General features: G+C 40.5%; 1 protein-coding gene across 3 annotated transcripts in view; it reads left to right on the forward strand.

The window, feature by feature from the left end:
* Positions 1–18,617, forward strand: part of PARD3 (par-3 family cell polarity regulator) — a 1,299,417-nt gene that overhangs the window by 978,443 nt on the left and 302,357 nt on the right. For all 3 annotated transcript variants that reach the window (XM_030199049.1, XM_030199057.1, XM_030199066.1), the window contains one exon: positions 10,643–10,900. In XM_030199049.1, the coding sequence (XP_030054909.1) occupies positions 10,643–10,900 (258 nt within the window). The remainder of the gene's footprint in view (positions 1–10,642; positions 10,901–18,617) is intronic.

Genomic DNA, 18,617 nt, shown 5'->3' on the forward strand with positions numbered 1-18,617 from the left:
GGAAACAAGCAATACAGTACAAGAAGCTACACAAAGACTAAACTAGAATCAGGCAAGAATACAGACTATAAACTGGACTAGGCAGAATTGCAGCAAGCACCAACAAACCAGGGCCTTAGGCAATGCAAAGGCAAAGCAGAGAGTTTCCAAATGGTTAATAAGCCCAGCAGCAGCTGAGATTCAGCTGCAGCAATCACCAGGCAGCTACGGGTGCTGTGCAGGCTCAAACGTGGATTGCTTCAGGGCCCCACAGCCATCATTCATCTGCGGGAGAGGTGGGGAAGCCACGATTCCGGGGATAGAGTAACTTCCGGCTCAGGGGAAGTCAATGGCACACCTTCTGCCACAGACAATCCCAGCAAGCCACCCAGAGTTACTCCTGCTGCCTCGGGTCGATGCACAAAACTGTCCATCGGCCCAGATGATACTGGAGCTGAAGCTGCCGACAGCAGACGCTGTACACCCTTGCGTTTCTTCCCCATCTAGGAGGAAGAATAAAAAGAAAATTCTCTAAGAGACAAGAACGCTGTGGCGGAGCTCATTGGCTGACATCAGCCATCTTGGAACGCACCGACTAATGACTTTCTATATCATTTCAGTTTCAGTGAAGACAAGATTTTAACAAATTTTTGTGAATTTGGTAAGACCCAGGAGGAAACCATTGCCAGGAATGTACAAGAATTAATTCACATTATGGAAGATCTGACATCATGCTGGTTCCCCACTAACTATTTTTATCCTGATAGGGACAGTTTCTATTTGGTTCACGTGTAAAATATCAGTTACATCCTGAGCATACTTCCCTTGGAGTATAGTAAGGTTTTTGTAGCAAAATAAACCCCCCACTGGCCAAATTAAAAATTTCACAATCCAAAGGGAGGGATAAACTTTCCTGATTTTCATTTATCCCACATATCCTTTCTTTTAAAACAAGATAGTTTATGGTCTAATGCGTAAGATAACATGTCGAAGTTTCCTTGGTTGGAACTGGAGGAGGAACTCCTGGCATCTATTCTGATTACTTTAGCCCGACAGAAACAGAGCATGAATTTCTAAAAACTACTTCCTGGACGTTTCATTTTTAAGCAAGGCATTTGAAGAAGATAATAGATGCGCATTAAACATGCAGATGTGGTATAATCAAAATATTATAGTTGACAATAAGGAAATTAGGGGGAAGTCATAGCAAATCTGTCAGCTCTGGTCTTTGGGTCATCTTTTCAAAGAGGGTCAGTTCAAAGAGTTAAAGCTTCCATAAAAAGAATACTCTATATATTAAAAACCAATTTTTCTATTGGCTTCAACTGAAAGAGTCCAAGCAGAATGGGAGGAATCGTCTGAGGCAACCTCACTACAGTTGGCAGCTCACAGAATATCCTCTTCATTCAAGTCTGCATTGGCCTTTTATACAATGGTCCTGCATCCACCACATGAAAAACCCTCAACCTCTTAGGCATGTGCTCATCATTAGTAGTCAGTGAAGAAAGTTTTCCAGCTGAAGAGGCACCCGGGGTGGGAATGGCTGTTGGCATAACTCACTTCCCTCACACAGGTTGCCACCACTTATTACTATCATCAATACATTTTCAAATTTACAAAGATACATACAGAGACAGAAGTGCGGTTAATTTTGAATTAATTCCAGATTAATAATTGTATTCTTCCTGCTTTAACACTGACTGAAAATTGTGATATTGTATTAGGGACACTTTCCAGAGATAACCTGAGCAAATTTATCCAACATTTCATAATGATAGACATAGGAGCCAACTTTTCAAAATTATTGAGGGTGCTAAGCCCAATGGAAATAACCCCTCCCTGGGCACATACAAGGAATTTTCTCAATATTGGGGGTGCTCCAGCACCCACAGAGTTGGCTCCAGTGATGATAGATGACACCACAGTGGTGCTGGTAGGAATAGTACATTTTATTACTGCGGACACATAAAATAATGCAGAGGAAAAGAAGCCTATGGTTAAAATTATTCCCACTGCATGTTCAGTTTCATAGTAAGAAATAGCAAAATTAGCAGTGAAATTTGAGAAAAAAAAAAAAAAACCAAAACCATGGAGGTACTGATTTTGCTTTTGAGAGACAGCCAGCATATGGCATTCTGTAGCAGGATTTTTAATTGCTTCTTATGTTAGAACAACATCCCTATGGCATTTTTACAATAATCTAAGCTAGTGCTTTTTATTCAGACATTCTGGAGAAAACACCTCCATTAGTAGTGTATACATTGTTTGCATTTTTCCCCCTATCTTTCTGTCCAGAAAGAAAGCTTTGCTCAATGGTTTTGGGGAAAAAAAATGTATTTTCTCAGATTCATATGTTTGCTGTTCCACACTGACATCCGTACTGTCCATTTCCTTGGCTCCAGTATCTCAAAGGAGATTGTAAGCTTCTCTTAATTTTAGCCTACCACCACTGATGCTGGAAGGCATCTCTGTGAAAGTGAACTACTAATGAAAATAGAAATATAACAACAAGAATAGAAGTCTTGTGTTCTCCTTTCACCATACATCATCCATTTTAATTAGAGGAAGGGGCAAGGGACAAAGTGACGAGGCTGGAATTAAAATCATTAATTTATGTCAGGCTGAAAAGAGACTCAATGTAAATTTAGTGACAGCAGGAAAGAAATTAACCTTATTATCTTATTAGTATATTTGATTATTTAGATTTAGGAACTTTATTATCTTGGAGGGAAAGGATGAAACATGGCAAGCCTACTCTTCTCCCCCTCCTTCCTCTTAAAAGATAGGGCAAGAGAGAGTGTTTAGTGAAAGCATTGAAGCTGTGCATTCATTATCAGTGTGCATGCTTGATATGTCTGTTTACTTGTTTTCTAACTGAAAAATTAACTTTGAAGTTGTAAAACTCCTTCTCCCCCTTCCCCCCCCCCCCCCCCCCCCCCCCCCCCCCCCCCCCACACACACACACATTTTTTTTCTGTTTTCTTGAAACTATTACAGAATATCCATTTTTGGATGTTATGGCTATGGGACAATGAATGAATTCCTTTTGGGAGGAGGAGAAATGTGGGTTTGCAGAAGCATACACTTTTCTTTCAAGATAATAAAATTAATAAACATAGAGAATGAGAAATATAGAAAATATGGGCACATTGGCCTATCTGAAAATTGCTGCTTGTGGAGTGGCTGAAAACAGGACCAGCTTACCCATTAAACAGAATAGGCAGTTACCTAGGGCAGCAAGTTCTGGGACTGGCAAAGAGCATTTACAGTTGGAAAAAACCTGACAGGCACTCAAACTGAAAGAAGCATCAGTGCATGTTTTTTTATTGACTGACAATTTTCAAATAGCTCATTTTCCTAGATAAATGGCTTTTGTATATTGTCATCTATGTGTGTATGTATTATTTTATTTTAAAAAATTTCTATTCTGCCTACAACTAGGCGGATCACAAGTCAACATACAATAAAATAGTAACAGCAAAAGCATTATCAAAACAAATCAGTACGATACTCAAAGAAAACATAAACATCAGTGCCATGCATGTATGTATATATGTGCGTGTATATGTATATATCTTTATTTCTTTCTTGTAACTAGTTGCAGTGCCACCCAGATATACTCATTTGGGATTTCTGGGCCTAAGTCATGGAATTCACTAACTATTGAGCTTTGTTTTGAGTGACATTTCATTGCATTTAGGAAAAAGATGAAAAACCTATTTTTTTTCAGTTGAGCTTAGTTTTGAATGGCATTTAGGAATAAATTGAAATCTGATTTTTTAGTTGACAGAGGTGATTGGAATAGTTGAGTTACATGGGATGGAGGGTGTTGCATGGATTGGGGCGGAGAGTTTTTAATTATAGGGATAGAGATACTTGTAACATGTTTCAGACTTGTATGGTGAGGCATGTTATCAAGTCCTTTACCCTCAACAGGGAGGATTGACAAGAACACCACCTCTGTAACTGTCTACTTCATCCTCTCTCCCAGAGCAATGAAGTCACTTTTGATACATTCAGAGGGGTATCTAGCAGTATCATTTGTGCCAGCACAGTTGAGCAGTATTGGATAATAGGCCATTGCTGCTTATCCATGCTGGCACAGATGATACTGTTTGTTTCTCAGGCCTAGTATCCCCTCTTGTTTTCCAGTTCTCCAACTGCTCCTCTTTCTTTGTCTTCAGAAGCAGTGGTGTGCTGACTTCGTGTTCCAGAACACACCCAGAGCAAGTGCAGAAGCCTAAGCAAACCTATCACCTCTCACCACTTCTTCATTCCTAGTGGCCAGGTTAGCCGAAGTCCCTTAATCCCCTCACAGAAATTGTTCAGTAGTTGGGGAGTCAGAGACAAAGACACTGAATTCAAACTGGGCTGGGGTTTTATACCAATCCTTTCCAAAATGAATCTCCCTATCGTTACCTTACTGGCCACAAAAACCTCCCTTTCTTCTGGAAACTGTTAGTGGGGGAGGGAGTGGAATGGTATTCACAAATCACAGTATTTTAGTAGAGCCACTAGAAGTCTCTGTTGTCCAACTGGAGAAGAACCTTAAAGATCTCTATACAAATTAAATTTGAAATTATGATGTCCAATTATGTATTTTTACAGGATTGATCTGGGAAACAAACTAACTCAGATTACAAATTGGCTCTACAGGCATAACCTTGCACTAAATTCCAAAAAAAATCAAAGACTATCCTTTATACAGAAAGGGATGGGAAAGTTTTACCTATAGCTGTCCTTCTCTGTAATATTCCAGTACCCCAGGTTGAGACTGTGCATATTCTAGGAGTCATTTTAGACTCAGAGCTCACCTTTAAACCTCAAGTTCTTCGATGCTCTTTCCATAAACGCCAACTGATCCGATGAGTGCAAACTGTGATACATCCCCCAGTTCTTAATATGTTGATTCACGCTTTGGTTATCTGTCAAATAGATTATTGCAACTCTCTTTATAAAAGATTTAGGGTTAAAGACCTCCACAGTTTACAGGTCATTCTTGTTAACAGTCCAGCTTGTTAACAATGTGCAGAAATATGATCAAGTTACCCCCTCATTTGAAAGAATCTCATTAGTTCCACTTGCTCACTGCATTACCCATAAGGTACTGTTACTGGTTTTCAAAGTTTTGACCTCAACAGAACCTTTCTTTCATGTCACTTGATACCCTACAGTCCATCAAGAGCTCTTAGATCAGCTCATCAAAACCATCTGGTAGTCCCCAGTTATCAAGAGATAGTACTTGAACATACCAGACACTCTTATTTTCTTTGTTCAGGAGCTGGAGCTGTGGAACTCACTCCCAGCTCCTCCTCGCTTGCAGATTTCTCTCAACAAATTTAAGACAGCTTAAGACTCCTATTTAAAGATGCTTTCTATTAAGTCACAGATATTTTCTTTCTATTGGTGAACCATTTGGTGTGAGTCCCGAGTGCACAAGAACATAAGAATAGCAATACTTGGTCAGACCAGTGGTCCATCTAGCCCAGTATCCTACTTCCAACAGTGGCCAATCCAGATCACAAGTACCTGGCAGAAACCCAATTAGTAGAAACATGCCATGCTACCAATCCCACATCCTCCCGTAGCGAGTTCCAGAGCTTAACTATTCTTTGAGTGAAAAAATATTTGTCTTAAAAGTATTTCCATGTAACTTCGTTGAGTGTCCCCCTTGTCTTTGTACTTTTTGAAAGCGTGAAAAATCAATTCACTTCTACCTGTTCTACACCACTCAGGATTTTACAGACCTAAATCATATCTCCCCCCCCCCCCCCCCCCGGCCGTGTCTTTTCTAAGCTGAAGCTAACCTCTCAACCTTTGCCCTTCTCTTCTATCATTTGTTGTCATTCTATCCCCTTACCCCCTTTGTCTATCATGGTTCATGTGTTACAATACTATTGTTTTTGCGGTGTTTTCAGAATGTAAGCTGCCCAGATGGTTTAAATAACATAGAAACTTGAAAGAATGGCATTTTCAAATCTGCTTGTGTACTTTGTTCCCATTTTCTTTGCCTTCAAAAATAAAATTATCTACCAGGCCACAGATATAAAACTATCTGTACACTTTGCACCCATGCTTTTCGACCCCACAGCTGAGAAAAAGCAATAGAAAACAGAATCAAAGATGACATCTTTGTACTGAATACTGTACTACAAACTCCAAAAATGAAAAATTCATGTCCTAAGGAGAAGGCTATTTACTGATGCCCCACAATGTGTGTCTACTTATCAGTCCAGGCCACCCCAGGTTTTAGCTGTATCATACAGGAACACCTAATGTTACTGTCTGTCTCTCTACCCCAGCTCAAGAGCTTCTGCACTGCATAGCTTACACTTGAGCCAAGCTGTGCAATGCAGACTGAAGAGAAGCAAGGGTTTCTGTGATAGGCCCATCAGGTGGTTCCTGGACCAACACCAGCGGAGGCATTCCATTGATGCCTGCTATTCTATTTTTCACACATGTATAAAGTGTGAGATTAATATTCAGCCTTTGGTCGTTGGTGTTTAGAAGTGCTGCAGGCAAACTTGGTACCATGTAACATACATGTAAGTGGTAGTATGCTATATATATATACTATATATACTCAGCACATAAATGGTAGTTGCCAAGCTACAGAATGAGGTGGCCAGTCTCAGACTGAGTTATGTGTAAATAGAACTAAGTAAGGCTGCCACAGTATTGAGAACACACATTGTTATCAATAGTTTGATATGAAAGTTGCTAAATGTAGAAGTCCCTACTGAGCATTTAGTTCATAAAAGAAATCCTCTGATAGCTTACTTTCTCTAGAATCATGATCGGTTGCTTTTACCATTTCTTTTTTTTTTGGGGGGGGGGGGGGGGGGGGAAGGTACTCTTATATAAAATAAAAGATATCCACCAAAATCCATTTGGATCAATTTGGACTTTGAGATGGACAAAGATTTTAAATATGATCTTATGTTGTGCTCTATAATAACTGTTACAGTAACCAGTCTTCTAGAGGTATGGTGCAATAGAGTTTTATATAGTAGTAAGGAGGCTAGGAAAAGAACTATTTTTATACCCTTTCCCTCTTTCTTTTTACACCTGGTAAAATCCCTGAGACTACCCAATTAGAGGGTAATTACCTACTAAGAAGGAAAGGATGAGAGGCAGCCAAGAGCTGCAATGCTTAAAAGTACTATGTGGAACAGGGGAAGAGCCAAGATGGCAGTGTTCAGTTGTGTTTTTCTTGCTGCTTGATTTTTTTTTCTACAAACCTATGCCGCATACCAAGAGGAAAAAGGAAGTAAAAGTGGCTCCTCTGCCTGCCAGAACTTCTTCCCCAGTCCAACAATCGATAACACATTAGATGTTGCACTTCCCTCTTCTGTGCTGAAACTAGTGCCACACGCAGTGGATCCTCAGGCAGTAGTGAAAACTTCCTCTGTGGAAGTCACGTAGCGGGAGGCCTCAGGTGGGGTGAAATTTCTGTTGGAATCATTGGAGTGGTAAACAACAGCGGAAGATTGCTGGAAGTAGTGTTTTTGGAGAACATTTGGATTGCTCTCCAGAAGCTAAATGCCTCAGTTGAGAAATCTACAAGGGAAGTATCTACTCTCGTGAGTAAATTTGTTGAATTATCACAAAATCTGGAGGGAACTAAAAAGGATTTCACAACTCAAATTGTGACTATTAAAGAATTTGTTACTGGGGTACAAAAATTGACTATATCTATAGTTAAGGACAAAACTATACTAAATAGGATAATTGAGCAAATTGAGAATATTTGATTGAGATATTAAAATTTCCTTCAGATGCTGTTCCCCCCTTTAAACAAAGTGTATTATATTTTGTTGAAACAAGGGTCAGGTAGTAACCCAGAGAATTTGGTGGATCTTCAAGATGCAAGTCTGGAGACTTTAAATCAGTCTTGTTCAACCTTTTTTTTTTTTTTTAAATCAGGGACCACATTTAATATTTCAAACATTAGGAGGGCCAAGACGTGTGTGTGCGTGCAAGCACACTCACATGCTCTCTTGCTCTCCCATGCTACCCTGCCTTCACCCATTCTCTCTCTCTCTCTCATATACTAGCCGTTGAGCCCGTAAAAACGGGCTAGTAAAGGAAGGGGGGGGTTGAAAGGCCCCCCCGGGGTCGCCGCCGCTGCCCCCCCGAGTCACCGCCGCCCCCCCCCCCCCCCGGAGTCGCCCCCACCCCGGAGTCCCCTCCGCCACCCCTCCACCCAGGCCGGGTACCTGGCTTCACTATTCAAACCGCCGGAACGCAGCACACAGCTCATCTGAGCTGCTGTCGGCCTTCCTTCTTCTCTGCATGTGTTCCGCCCTCGTGTGATGTAACGTCGGCGAGGGTGGGACACAGGTAAGGAAGGCCAACGGCAGCTCAGATGAGCTGTGTGCTGTGTTCCGGCGGTTTGAATAGTGAAGCCAGGTACCCGGGCCGGGTGGAGGGTGGGTGGCGGCGGCGACTCCGTGTGGGTGGGGGGAGCGGTAGCGGCAACCCTGGGGGGGAGCAGTGGCGACGGCGGTTCCCTCACTCGCAGGTTCCCTCTCTGTCACGCCCCCGTCATCATGTATTGACGCGGGGGCGGGACAGAGAGGGTCTCTACTGCACATTTGCGAGTGAGTACGCCTCTTGCCATTTATATGTTTGATATGCACCTGCCTTCACCCATGTTCTCTCTCACGCATTGCAGAGAAGTGGATCCTATCAGGATTTTGCGGGCCAAGAAAATGAAGTTGGCAGAACGAGTTCTGGCCAAGCCTGCTTTAAATGCATCTGCAATTTTGGAAACCTCTGAGGATTCAAAGAGAGCAATGCTAATTGCATTGTTTGTGTTTGAACGGACCTTAAATTCAGTTATTGGGATGTATTTTCATAACTCTCAGACTTTGTTTTCTGGGAAAAAAGTTCGGATTTACCCAGATGTTGACTAAACCAACGCAGTAGCATAGAAAAATGTTTTTGGCACTAAGACAGGAATTGTTATATCTGGGGGCATCCTCTTTGTCTTCCATATCCATGTAAATGTCTGATAAAATATTTGGGTGTGAAATATGGTTATTTCCTGCTAGAGTAGTAGTGTTCTCCTCCTCATCCTCCCCCCCCCCCCCCCCAGTAGTCTAAGAAAGATATATATTTTGTTTCTTGATGAGTAGTTTTCTTCTTTTTTCTGATATAGAAGGATTCCATGTTGCTTTAGCAAGTGTTTAACTTGTATATTATTATGAGTACTGTGAATTAAAAAAAAAGTGTACTATGCAGAAAATACAGTTCTTTAGATCGTAACTAGAAATGTTTCATGGGCATGGTGTATTCAGTGTTTCAAGAACCCTTGCCTTCATGGGAAAGCAGTTCTGGGAACAGATTCATGGCATGGGCATCCTCCTGAATATGACAATGTATATTACGTTGTTACATGAAGACTTCTAGTATGAACGTTATTATGACAGAACTCTTCACTGCTGAGGACAGTATAAGATTAAGTTACATAGAGGGGCATAATCAAAAGGGACGTCCTCATTTTGATTTGGACGTCCTCGCAGAACGTCCCGATCCAGGGGCGGGGAAACCCGTATTTTAGAAACAAGATAATACGGTCAGGGATGTCCAAATCCTGAAATTTGGTTGTCCCTAGACTTGGTCGTTTCTGATTTTTGGCGATAATGGAAGCCAAGGACGTCCATCTCAGAAACGACCAAATGCAAGCCATTTGGTCGTGGAAGGAGCCAGCATTTCTAGTGCACTGGTCCCCCTGACATGCCAGGACACCAAACGGACACCCTAGGAGGCTCTGCAGTAGACTTCATAAATTGCTCACAGGTACATAGGTCCCTTACCGTGTGTGCTGAGCCCTCCAAATCCCACTACCCACAACTGTACACCACTACCATAGCTCTTACGGGTAAAAGGGGGCACCTAGATGTGGGTACAGTGGGTTTGTGGTGGGTTTTGGAGGGCTCGCCTGCCTGAAGTGCACTGCACCCACTAAAACTGCTCCAGGGACTTGCATACTGCTATCATGGACCTGAGTATGACATCTGAGGCTGGCATAGAGGCTGGCAGGACATATTTTTAAAGATTGTTTGAGGGTGGGGAGGGGGTTAGTGACCACTGGGGGACTAAGGGGAGGTCATTCCCGATTCTCTCCGGTGGCCATCTGATCAGTTCGGGCACCTTTTTGTGGCCTGGTCGTAAGAAAAATACGACCAGATAAAGTCGTCCAAGTGTTCTTCAGGGACGTCCTTGTTTCTTTCTATTATGGGTTGAGGACGTCCAAGTGTTAGGCATGCCCAAGTCCCGCCTTCGCTACGATTCTGACACGCCCCCCTGAACTTTGGCCGTCCCTGCGACGGAAAGCTGTTGGGGACGTCCAAAATCGGCTTATTTGGATGACCCTGTGAGAAGGACGTCCATCTTCCGATTTGTGGCGAAAGATGGGCATCCTTCTCTTTCGAAAAAAAAAACCCAATAGTCAGTTTTTAGGATGAGTAAACATGATTTCCCATAATGTTTAGCTTGCTTTTCTTAATGATCTACACCCTTTGTCTGTTCTTCCTTACATCCTTGTACCACTTTTCATCTTTTTACCTCTTTGAATATTTAGTTTGTTTACAGAAAATTAAGTACTTAATTTGTATTGCATTCTTAATGAAATGTATATTGTTGCTTTAATTGACAGAATACAAGCTAAAACTCGAGAGCTACGAGAAAGGCAGGCTCGTGAACGTGATTATGCTGAAATCCAAGAATACAGTCGAATGTATGGTCCTGATGGCGACCCGCTGTATGCTGGAGTTGCTCCATATCAGTCTTCAGCAGATGGTGGTATATTAACTTTAAATAGTAAACCGCGGAGCCCCAGAGAAGGAAAGATGATTGAAGGACTGTATGCCCAAGTGAAGAAACCACGGAATTCAAAGCCTTCACCTGTAGACAGGTAGGCAACAGACATTGATACATGAGATCAAATTTTTGAAAAGATGCATTTATTTTCTAACTTGTGAAATTAGATTATTTATGATCTCTTAAAAACAATTCTTTATTTTATTGATGACGTTTAAAAGTGCCTCTAAGCAGAAACAGTTGCATTCTTACAATTAACAGAATGAAAAACAAATATTGTGGTGATTTTGCTAATGATTGTAATGCAATGTAATATATTTACAAGCAGATGAGATCCAAAACTCGCTTTCTTACTTGAATCCTATGTGTAGACAATCTTTAAAAGAATTTCAAGATTTATTCTTATGGTTTGCTGTAACCCTCATTTTATTCTGTCTGCATTTGGAAATATCGTAAATTTTTGCGTGGTTACCTAACGTATTATTCTTCTGGTAGTGCATTTTGTTTATGACTTCCTGCCTATGTGTATTTTTAGACTTTCCTTAGACTTGAGGATACTTGTAAAAGTTAAGTACCCTGGATATATTCATCAACGGTGGTGTTTTAGCCAAAAAGGGAAGTGGTGTTCCACTCCTACTTCCCCCTTTTCCTTCCAGGAGGTAAATGTTGCTCTAATTAACATCCTACTCTATTTCTGTGACTGTCCTTTAGCATGGTTTAAATCTAGAATTTTTTTTCTAATTAAGCTTCTGAACTGCAGTGAGAGGCTATTTAGTTTTAAAGCCACGGACATGAAACTCCTGTGCACTAATAATGCGAAAACATGAAACTATAAAGGGGAAAGCAGCACCTTTAGTTTTTTCTGCTTCCTTGCAGCTATGTTTAATTACAGGGTTGGACACTGCTGCAGATAATCCTCAGGCAGGCCTAGAGGGCAGCATTTTGAAGAAGATATCTCCAGTACAGTAGACACAAACCCAAGATGTTAAAATTTGAAAATGAATGAAATAGATTGTTCTTTTTTAACAGCCATAAAATAAGATCTCCTGTCTTTTTAGTATTTTGATTGGAAATGTCCATTTTATACAATCTGTCTGTCCATTGTTACATGTATTAAGTAAATTTGTAATAAATATGTGAATGCAGTGTATATATATTTTTGTGTCAGACCCTTTTGTGCTATTGGGCAAGAGCTAAAGGATGTGTCCTCATGTCATTCTTGATCTTATTTTCTCTTCCTGCTATCTTTAGATCTCTGTTTGTGCATCATTCCTGCTTCTGTCCATAAGGGTGCTTATGCATAGGCTCATGTGAGATTACTAAGTATCATTGGCTGAATATACTGAACAGTAGTCTCTGTAGGTTGTGATAACCTTTTAAAAGATCAACAACCAAGATGTACTCCATGAGCTTATTAAGACCATAGAAATCTGTTCTTAAGTTGTGGCATATTAATCTAGCAGCAGCTGTAGCATTGAATTATCCACACTAATGCGTTCTCAGCTGGTCGGGCTCCCTTTTGCTTGTCATGGAAACAAAAGTCAACAAGTGTGATGTAGTTGATACTTTTTGGTTGGCTAGCTTAGTATATCTGTGATGAGTTTTCGAGAGTTTTCCTCCTATTATCAGGTCATTGAAAAAATACTGCAGTTACACTGGGTTTAGTTAGTACAATTTTACCTAGGTCATAGGTGGTCTTCCAATAAAGCTCCGTAAAAAGGGTGTTGAGACAATAACACTTTACAGTTGAAAGACCCTATATCTGATAATGGTAACAGTTATTTCTATTGCGTCTCGTGTTACTTTTAAAACAATAAGCGCTCGATCATTTAATAATAAACGTTATCTGTTTTTGTGTACTTATGAAGTTTCCTTTAAATATTTTATGGTATACCAGCCGTTCAGCCCGTAAAAACGGGCTAGTATGGGGGGGGGGTTGAAAGGCCCCCCACCCCGTCGCCGAGTTCGCCGCTGCCGTTCCCCCTCCGAGTTTGCCCCCCCCCGGAGCCGTCGCCACCCACCTTCCACCCGGTCGATCTCTCGCTCCGCTATTGAAATAGCGAGGGCACGCAGCACACAGCTCTACTGCTGAGCTGCCGTGGCCTTCCTTCTTCTCTGCCTGTGTCCCACCCTCGTGTGACGTAACGTCGTCGAGGGTGGGACACAGGCAGAGAAGAAGAAGGAAGGCCGACGGCAGCTCAACAGAGCTGTGTGCTGCGTGCCCTCGCTGTTTCAGTAGCGGAGCGAGGGCCCGACCGGGTGGAAGGTGGGTGGCGGCGGCGACTCTGGGTGGGGGGAGCGTTAGCGACGGCGGTGTCCCTCGCAAATGCGCAGTAGAGACCCTCTCTGTTCTGCCCTCATCATCACGTATTGATGCGGGGGCGGGGCAGAGAGGGTCTCTACTGCGCATTTGCGAGTGAGTACGACACTCGCCATTTATATATATTGATGTGTGAAGACTGATGCATGTCCTAAATTGTTGGCTTGTTTCACCAATGTAGGCCCCCCCCCCCCCATTTTTTTCTTTGGGCTATGTACATTACATTCATAGAGAAGTATAAATGTGACCTTTTATTTGGGATGTCTTTCCCATGTGAATAGCTGCTTGAGATGTGCTGGCATCCTAGTGTCTTGCAGGGGATTCTGCAGGGGACATTCTGTCCTTTAAATAATTTTGCATCTTGTATTTTATACCTGAGTTGATTACTATTAGCATTAGATGATGCAAGGATTGAGATAAAAATTAATCATGGAGAATAACAGCTCCGTGGAGAAAAGGTGGCCTAGTGGTTTAAAGCAGTGGGTTGAAAGAAGCTAGGGTTCAAATCCACTGACTTTCAACGTGTGCAAGTCACTATGGGGGAAAATCTATAAAGTGCAGCAAAAGTTTGAAATGTTGTGCGAGTTTTATAAACAGATATGGGAGCCCAGATTCCATTAATAGAATACTAGAAAAAGTTGGCATTTATATGCCAACATTAAGCACACTCACTTGCACTATGGCATGTAAATTACACTATTCTATAACATTTGCTTGCAGTTGTGGGAGACACTCATACTCCACCCATATGAATGCTTCCTTACAATTGCATGCTATGCAAGTTGCAAAGTAAGATTACAGCATACCGTGCAGTGCCCAAGTAGCACTTAAGCGAGAATCTGTAACATCCATGCGCATAAAGCTAGTATTCTATAATCTGAGTGAAAAGATGGTGCGTACATTTAGGTGCTCATGCTCTAGTTTCTCTTCCATTGCTTCAGGTAGCCACTTAGATTGTATGTTGCTTAGGGAAGGAACATATGCTACCTGGATGCTTATCGTCATGATACAGCACTGAGTACAACTAGTAGCACTATAAAAATAAGTATTATGATTCTGATGATGACTTCGGTCTGTGCCTCAGAATGCAGACCGGATGAGTCCAGGAAACTAAGTACATCCTAATTTTGGCTATTCATGCCTCTTTGTTTGACCAGATTTTATTGACTCCTTTATAATTCATTGGCCCCCTTCTCCATTTTTTATTTGTCACCAATTTAAGTTGCTTTATTGGATATTTAAATACATCCACACAGCATAATCTACTAACATGTTATTAATTTCTAAACTTCCCGAGGATTAGGAGACCAGTTAGGGTTCAACTGCCTAAACATTACACTGATCTGAAATTTTTTTTATCATCATTCTGCAAAAATGATATATTTTTTTCTTGATAAATGCAATTCCATCTAGTATATTTTACCTGTGTTATTCAGACCTTGTAATATGCTCCATACAGAAAAACATCATGCATAATACAAACTGTGCTGTCTGTTTCCATTTAACCAAAGCTGATATCCTGCCACAACTTTTGGGTGATCCTGTTAAACATGCTTTAAGCATCAGAAGCTAGAGTAGCTCTGTGTGGGTTTTGATTAGAAGTATTTTAATAAGAAATTTAGAGTTTAAATTTGCATAAAAACAAGTAGAACATCTTTAACATTTAAAAGGTAGAAATTCCATTATATTCAAAGCTACTGCAAGCTGAATAAGATTTAACAGTCTCTGAATTTCACATTAGTTCATCATATGTATCATTAAAAATGTTAACTTTTGTTTTATTTTATATTACTGTGGATCATATATGTCATTAATTTTTCCTATTTGATATCTCTGGGGAAAAACAATTAGGTAAATCAAAACTTATTTATTTATTTCACTTATAGCCTGTTTAAAACCTAAGTGGGTTCCAATATTAAAACATATACATTAAATATATATATACAGACAAGACAATCAAAATACAACCGCTACCACATACCAGAAACTCTCTTCTCCTACCTGCCCAATTACAACAATATCAGACTTGAATCTTTAACAGCTTCTTAAACTGCCCCAGTGTACTGCTCAAACATATACAGTATAGCCTGACACTTTGTGTCACAAAGAAGGCCCAGTACAGAAAAGGCCATTACCCTTGTTTCAACCTCCCGTCCTCTGATCTTAAACATTACTGTGGGCGATAAAGTGGCACCACTTGGGATTATGAATGTTCATATAGAAATCACCTAGGTTATAGGTGGTATATAAATTTTTAAAATAAATAAATTCCAAGGGAAGTTCTTTATACTAACTGATGAAGTGTCAAAACCTTGTACTGAATGCAAAAATGCACTAGAAGGCAGTGTAGTTCATCCAAAATGGCATAATGGACTAGATTCTATAAATGGCTCAGAAAAATTGACACTGAATAATTTAAGTGCTGAGCGCTATTCTATAAAAGATCCACATCCTTTATAGAATGGTGCTAAGCACATAAATGACACCTAACTTTAGGCACTGGTATAAATGCCAGCGCCTAAGTTAGTAGCTAATCGAGTCCATTCTGTAACAGTGGGCATAAATTCTGGGAATGTCCCTGGCATGACCTCCAAAAAGACCCAGGCCATGCTTCCTTGAAAGGAATTATGTGCTGCAGGAGTTCCATGAATGATGTGTGTGTAACTCACAATTAATGCCAATAATTGGTTGTATCAGCCAGTTATTGGTGCTGATTGACTCATTAATCAATTAGTTTGCATTCACAACTTTTGTTACCATATATAGAATCCGGGTGCAAATTATTGATCTCAAACCTCTTGATGGTAAAGGGAATTTGAAAATTTTATAGGTCAGTATTCTGGTTACAGTGCTAACAGAATGGCTCTTCATAGGCAGAACTGAAAAACCTAAGAGATTTCTGGACTGCTTTCAGTCTCGCAAGAAAGTCCCAAAGTGGTGTGCAAAGTAATTTCATAGCACTCTAAAAGTTCAGTTAAAAGCATAATGGTAAAACAGATGTATTAAATTATATTGAAACCCTGTGGGGCTCCTTTGCTTCCTGCTAGCAGTTTGTTTGCAAAACTTAAAAAAAAAAAAAGTAGGGTAGGAACCCTATAGAGTCAGTCTGCTCCCCAGTTGGTCTAGAGCATTGAGGAGTAATGTCCACATAACCATGTGTCATTGTCTAAATAATTTTTTGTAAATAAACTACTAATAGGGGACAACATATGATTCAAAATAATAATAAAAACATTATTTAGAAAAAATATTCCTGTCTTGATGCTCCATGCTTATCTTCTTAACTTTCTTGTAAAAGCAAGGAAGGATCAACATAGAAGATCTTAACTCACAGTAAAATAATCACCTGCATATTATAATTGATATGTTAAGTGGTTTCTGGAGCGCCCTTCTTCCTTTTAGTTCTTTTAACTGAACCATTTTGAGTAGTAAAATAAGTGTTCCAAGATGCTGCACAAATTGTTTGTTTCAGTTAATCCACATAGATTGCAGTTAGACATTTTTCAGAGTGTATAGTACCTCTTATTGTATAAGTAAGGAATGTATACAGTAAAGCTTAGCATGTACATTATGACCATTTGGGAGAAGATTTTAGTGTGCAAATATACTAAAATTGTCATAATCCTCCATAAAAGGAATGTCACATGAAATGAAGTTTTAGCATGTGCAGTACTGTCTCCTCTATTCACTATCTCCTATGCATTCAAGCCATGGGAAATCAGAGTTCTAAGGGAATAAGTGTAGAGAGAAAGAGAATGAAGAGGGCTCAGGAAGAAGCCCTTAGGCACACTGACTGATAATGGAATAGTGATAAAGAGGAATCAACCAGAGGATATGCTGAAAGTGTAATGGAAGAAGTAAGGAGAAAACCAACAGAGTCTCAAAATCCAAGTGAAGATAGATTAAGGAGTAAATGGTGAGCAATGTCAAAAGCAATTGGTCAAGGATAATGAGGATTGAGTAAAGACCCTTGATCTTTGTTACAGCTTGAAGAGGTTGCTGGAGATTTTGATAGAATGAAGAGAACAGAGGCAAAAATGGCTTGTTCTGCAAGATGGTTAAGACAGTGGAGCTGAATAGCATATACTAGTCGTTTAGATTCAATAGGAAAGGAGGAATTGGGGCAATAATTTAGTTGGTAGGAGTCAGGGAGGTTTTTTTTTTGGGGGGGGGGTGTTTTTTGAAGAATGATGTCATTGCAGTATGCTTTGAAGGCAGTGAGAACAGTGGAAAAGAAACTTAAGGATACTTGAGGATGTGACAAGTGAAAAGGATGACTGTCAGGGAGAAAAGAGCTGTGCATCTTAGTGGGAATAGGATCAGAGGAACAAGTAGGAGTAGGGAAGGAATAAAGTGGAGAGGTAGAGGATACTGGCAGAGAGTACACGATTTTTTAATGAACCTTGCATAGCAAAGTTCAGCCACAATCTATGTAAGGAAACATGAGAGAGTGTTAGAGTAAAAGAGAGTATATGGAGATAGTTGAGTGATATGCTAGAAGTCTACAAGATAACAAGCGGAGTAGAGCAGACAGATGTGAAGCATTTGTTTACACTTTCAAACAACAACAAAACCAGGGGACACAAGATGAAGCTAGAATATGGTAGATTTAAAACAAATAGGAGAAAATTTTTGTTTACTCAGCATGTAGTTAGATTCTGGAACTCGTTGCCGGAGAATGTAGTGACAACAGCTGGCCTTACGGAATTTAAAGGGGGTTTGGACAGATTCCTGAGAGAAAAATCCATTGAACATTATTTTTTTTTTTTTTTTTGGGGGGGGGGGGGGGGGGGTTGCCAGGTTCTTGAAGCCTGGATTGGCCGCTGTCGGAGACAGGATGCTGGGCTTGATGGACCCTTGGTCTTTTCCCAGTATGGAGGTGCTTAAGTACTTATGTACTTAAGTACTTAAGTGAAGAAATTCAGGGGGTGGAGGCAGAACTGTCAGATGAATACAATTGATGTTCTTGTCAAATGCAGTAACAAATGGGAAGGAGGTGAACATGAATTTAAAACATAGAAGTCAGCATATAAATAGGGTGGAAAAAGGTAGTTACAGGTGAATGTTATCCAGTGGCGGTCAGAGGAAGAAGAACAGACTGAGAGAGCAATTGGACTTGAGTGTGCTGGTGAGCAGAGTTGAACATCATTGGCATAGTAGAACAGAGTTGGAGGTCAAATGAGAAGCTTAGGGCAAGATGCTTTGAGACCTAAGATTCAGAGTGATGATCATTATGAAAGTTAAAACTTCCAAGAATAAATGAAAGGGAAGAGGTTCAAAGGCGAAGGAAAATCAGGCTTCAAAGCCAATGAAGAAGGAGGAGAAAAACTTATTAGAGGGTCGATAGATGACAGCAATCAGAAGAAATAATAGGGTGATTAGTTGGATGGCATGAGACTGAAAAGCATAGAAGAAATGGTATTGAGAATGAACAAAGGGTTGAGACCTATAGAAGGGCCTAACATCACAACTACAGCCTAATGACTAGTGT

Source organism: Microcaecilia unicolor, chromosome 1 (assembly GCF_901765095.1).
Source record: "Microcaecilia unicolor chromosome 1, aMicUni1.1, whole genome shotgun sequence".
NCBI lineage: Eukaryota > Metazoa > Chordata > Amphibia > Gymnophiona > Siphonopidae > Microcaecilia > Microcaecilia unicolor.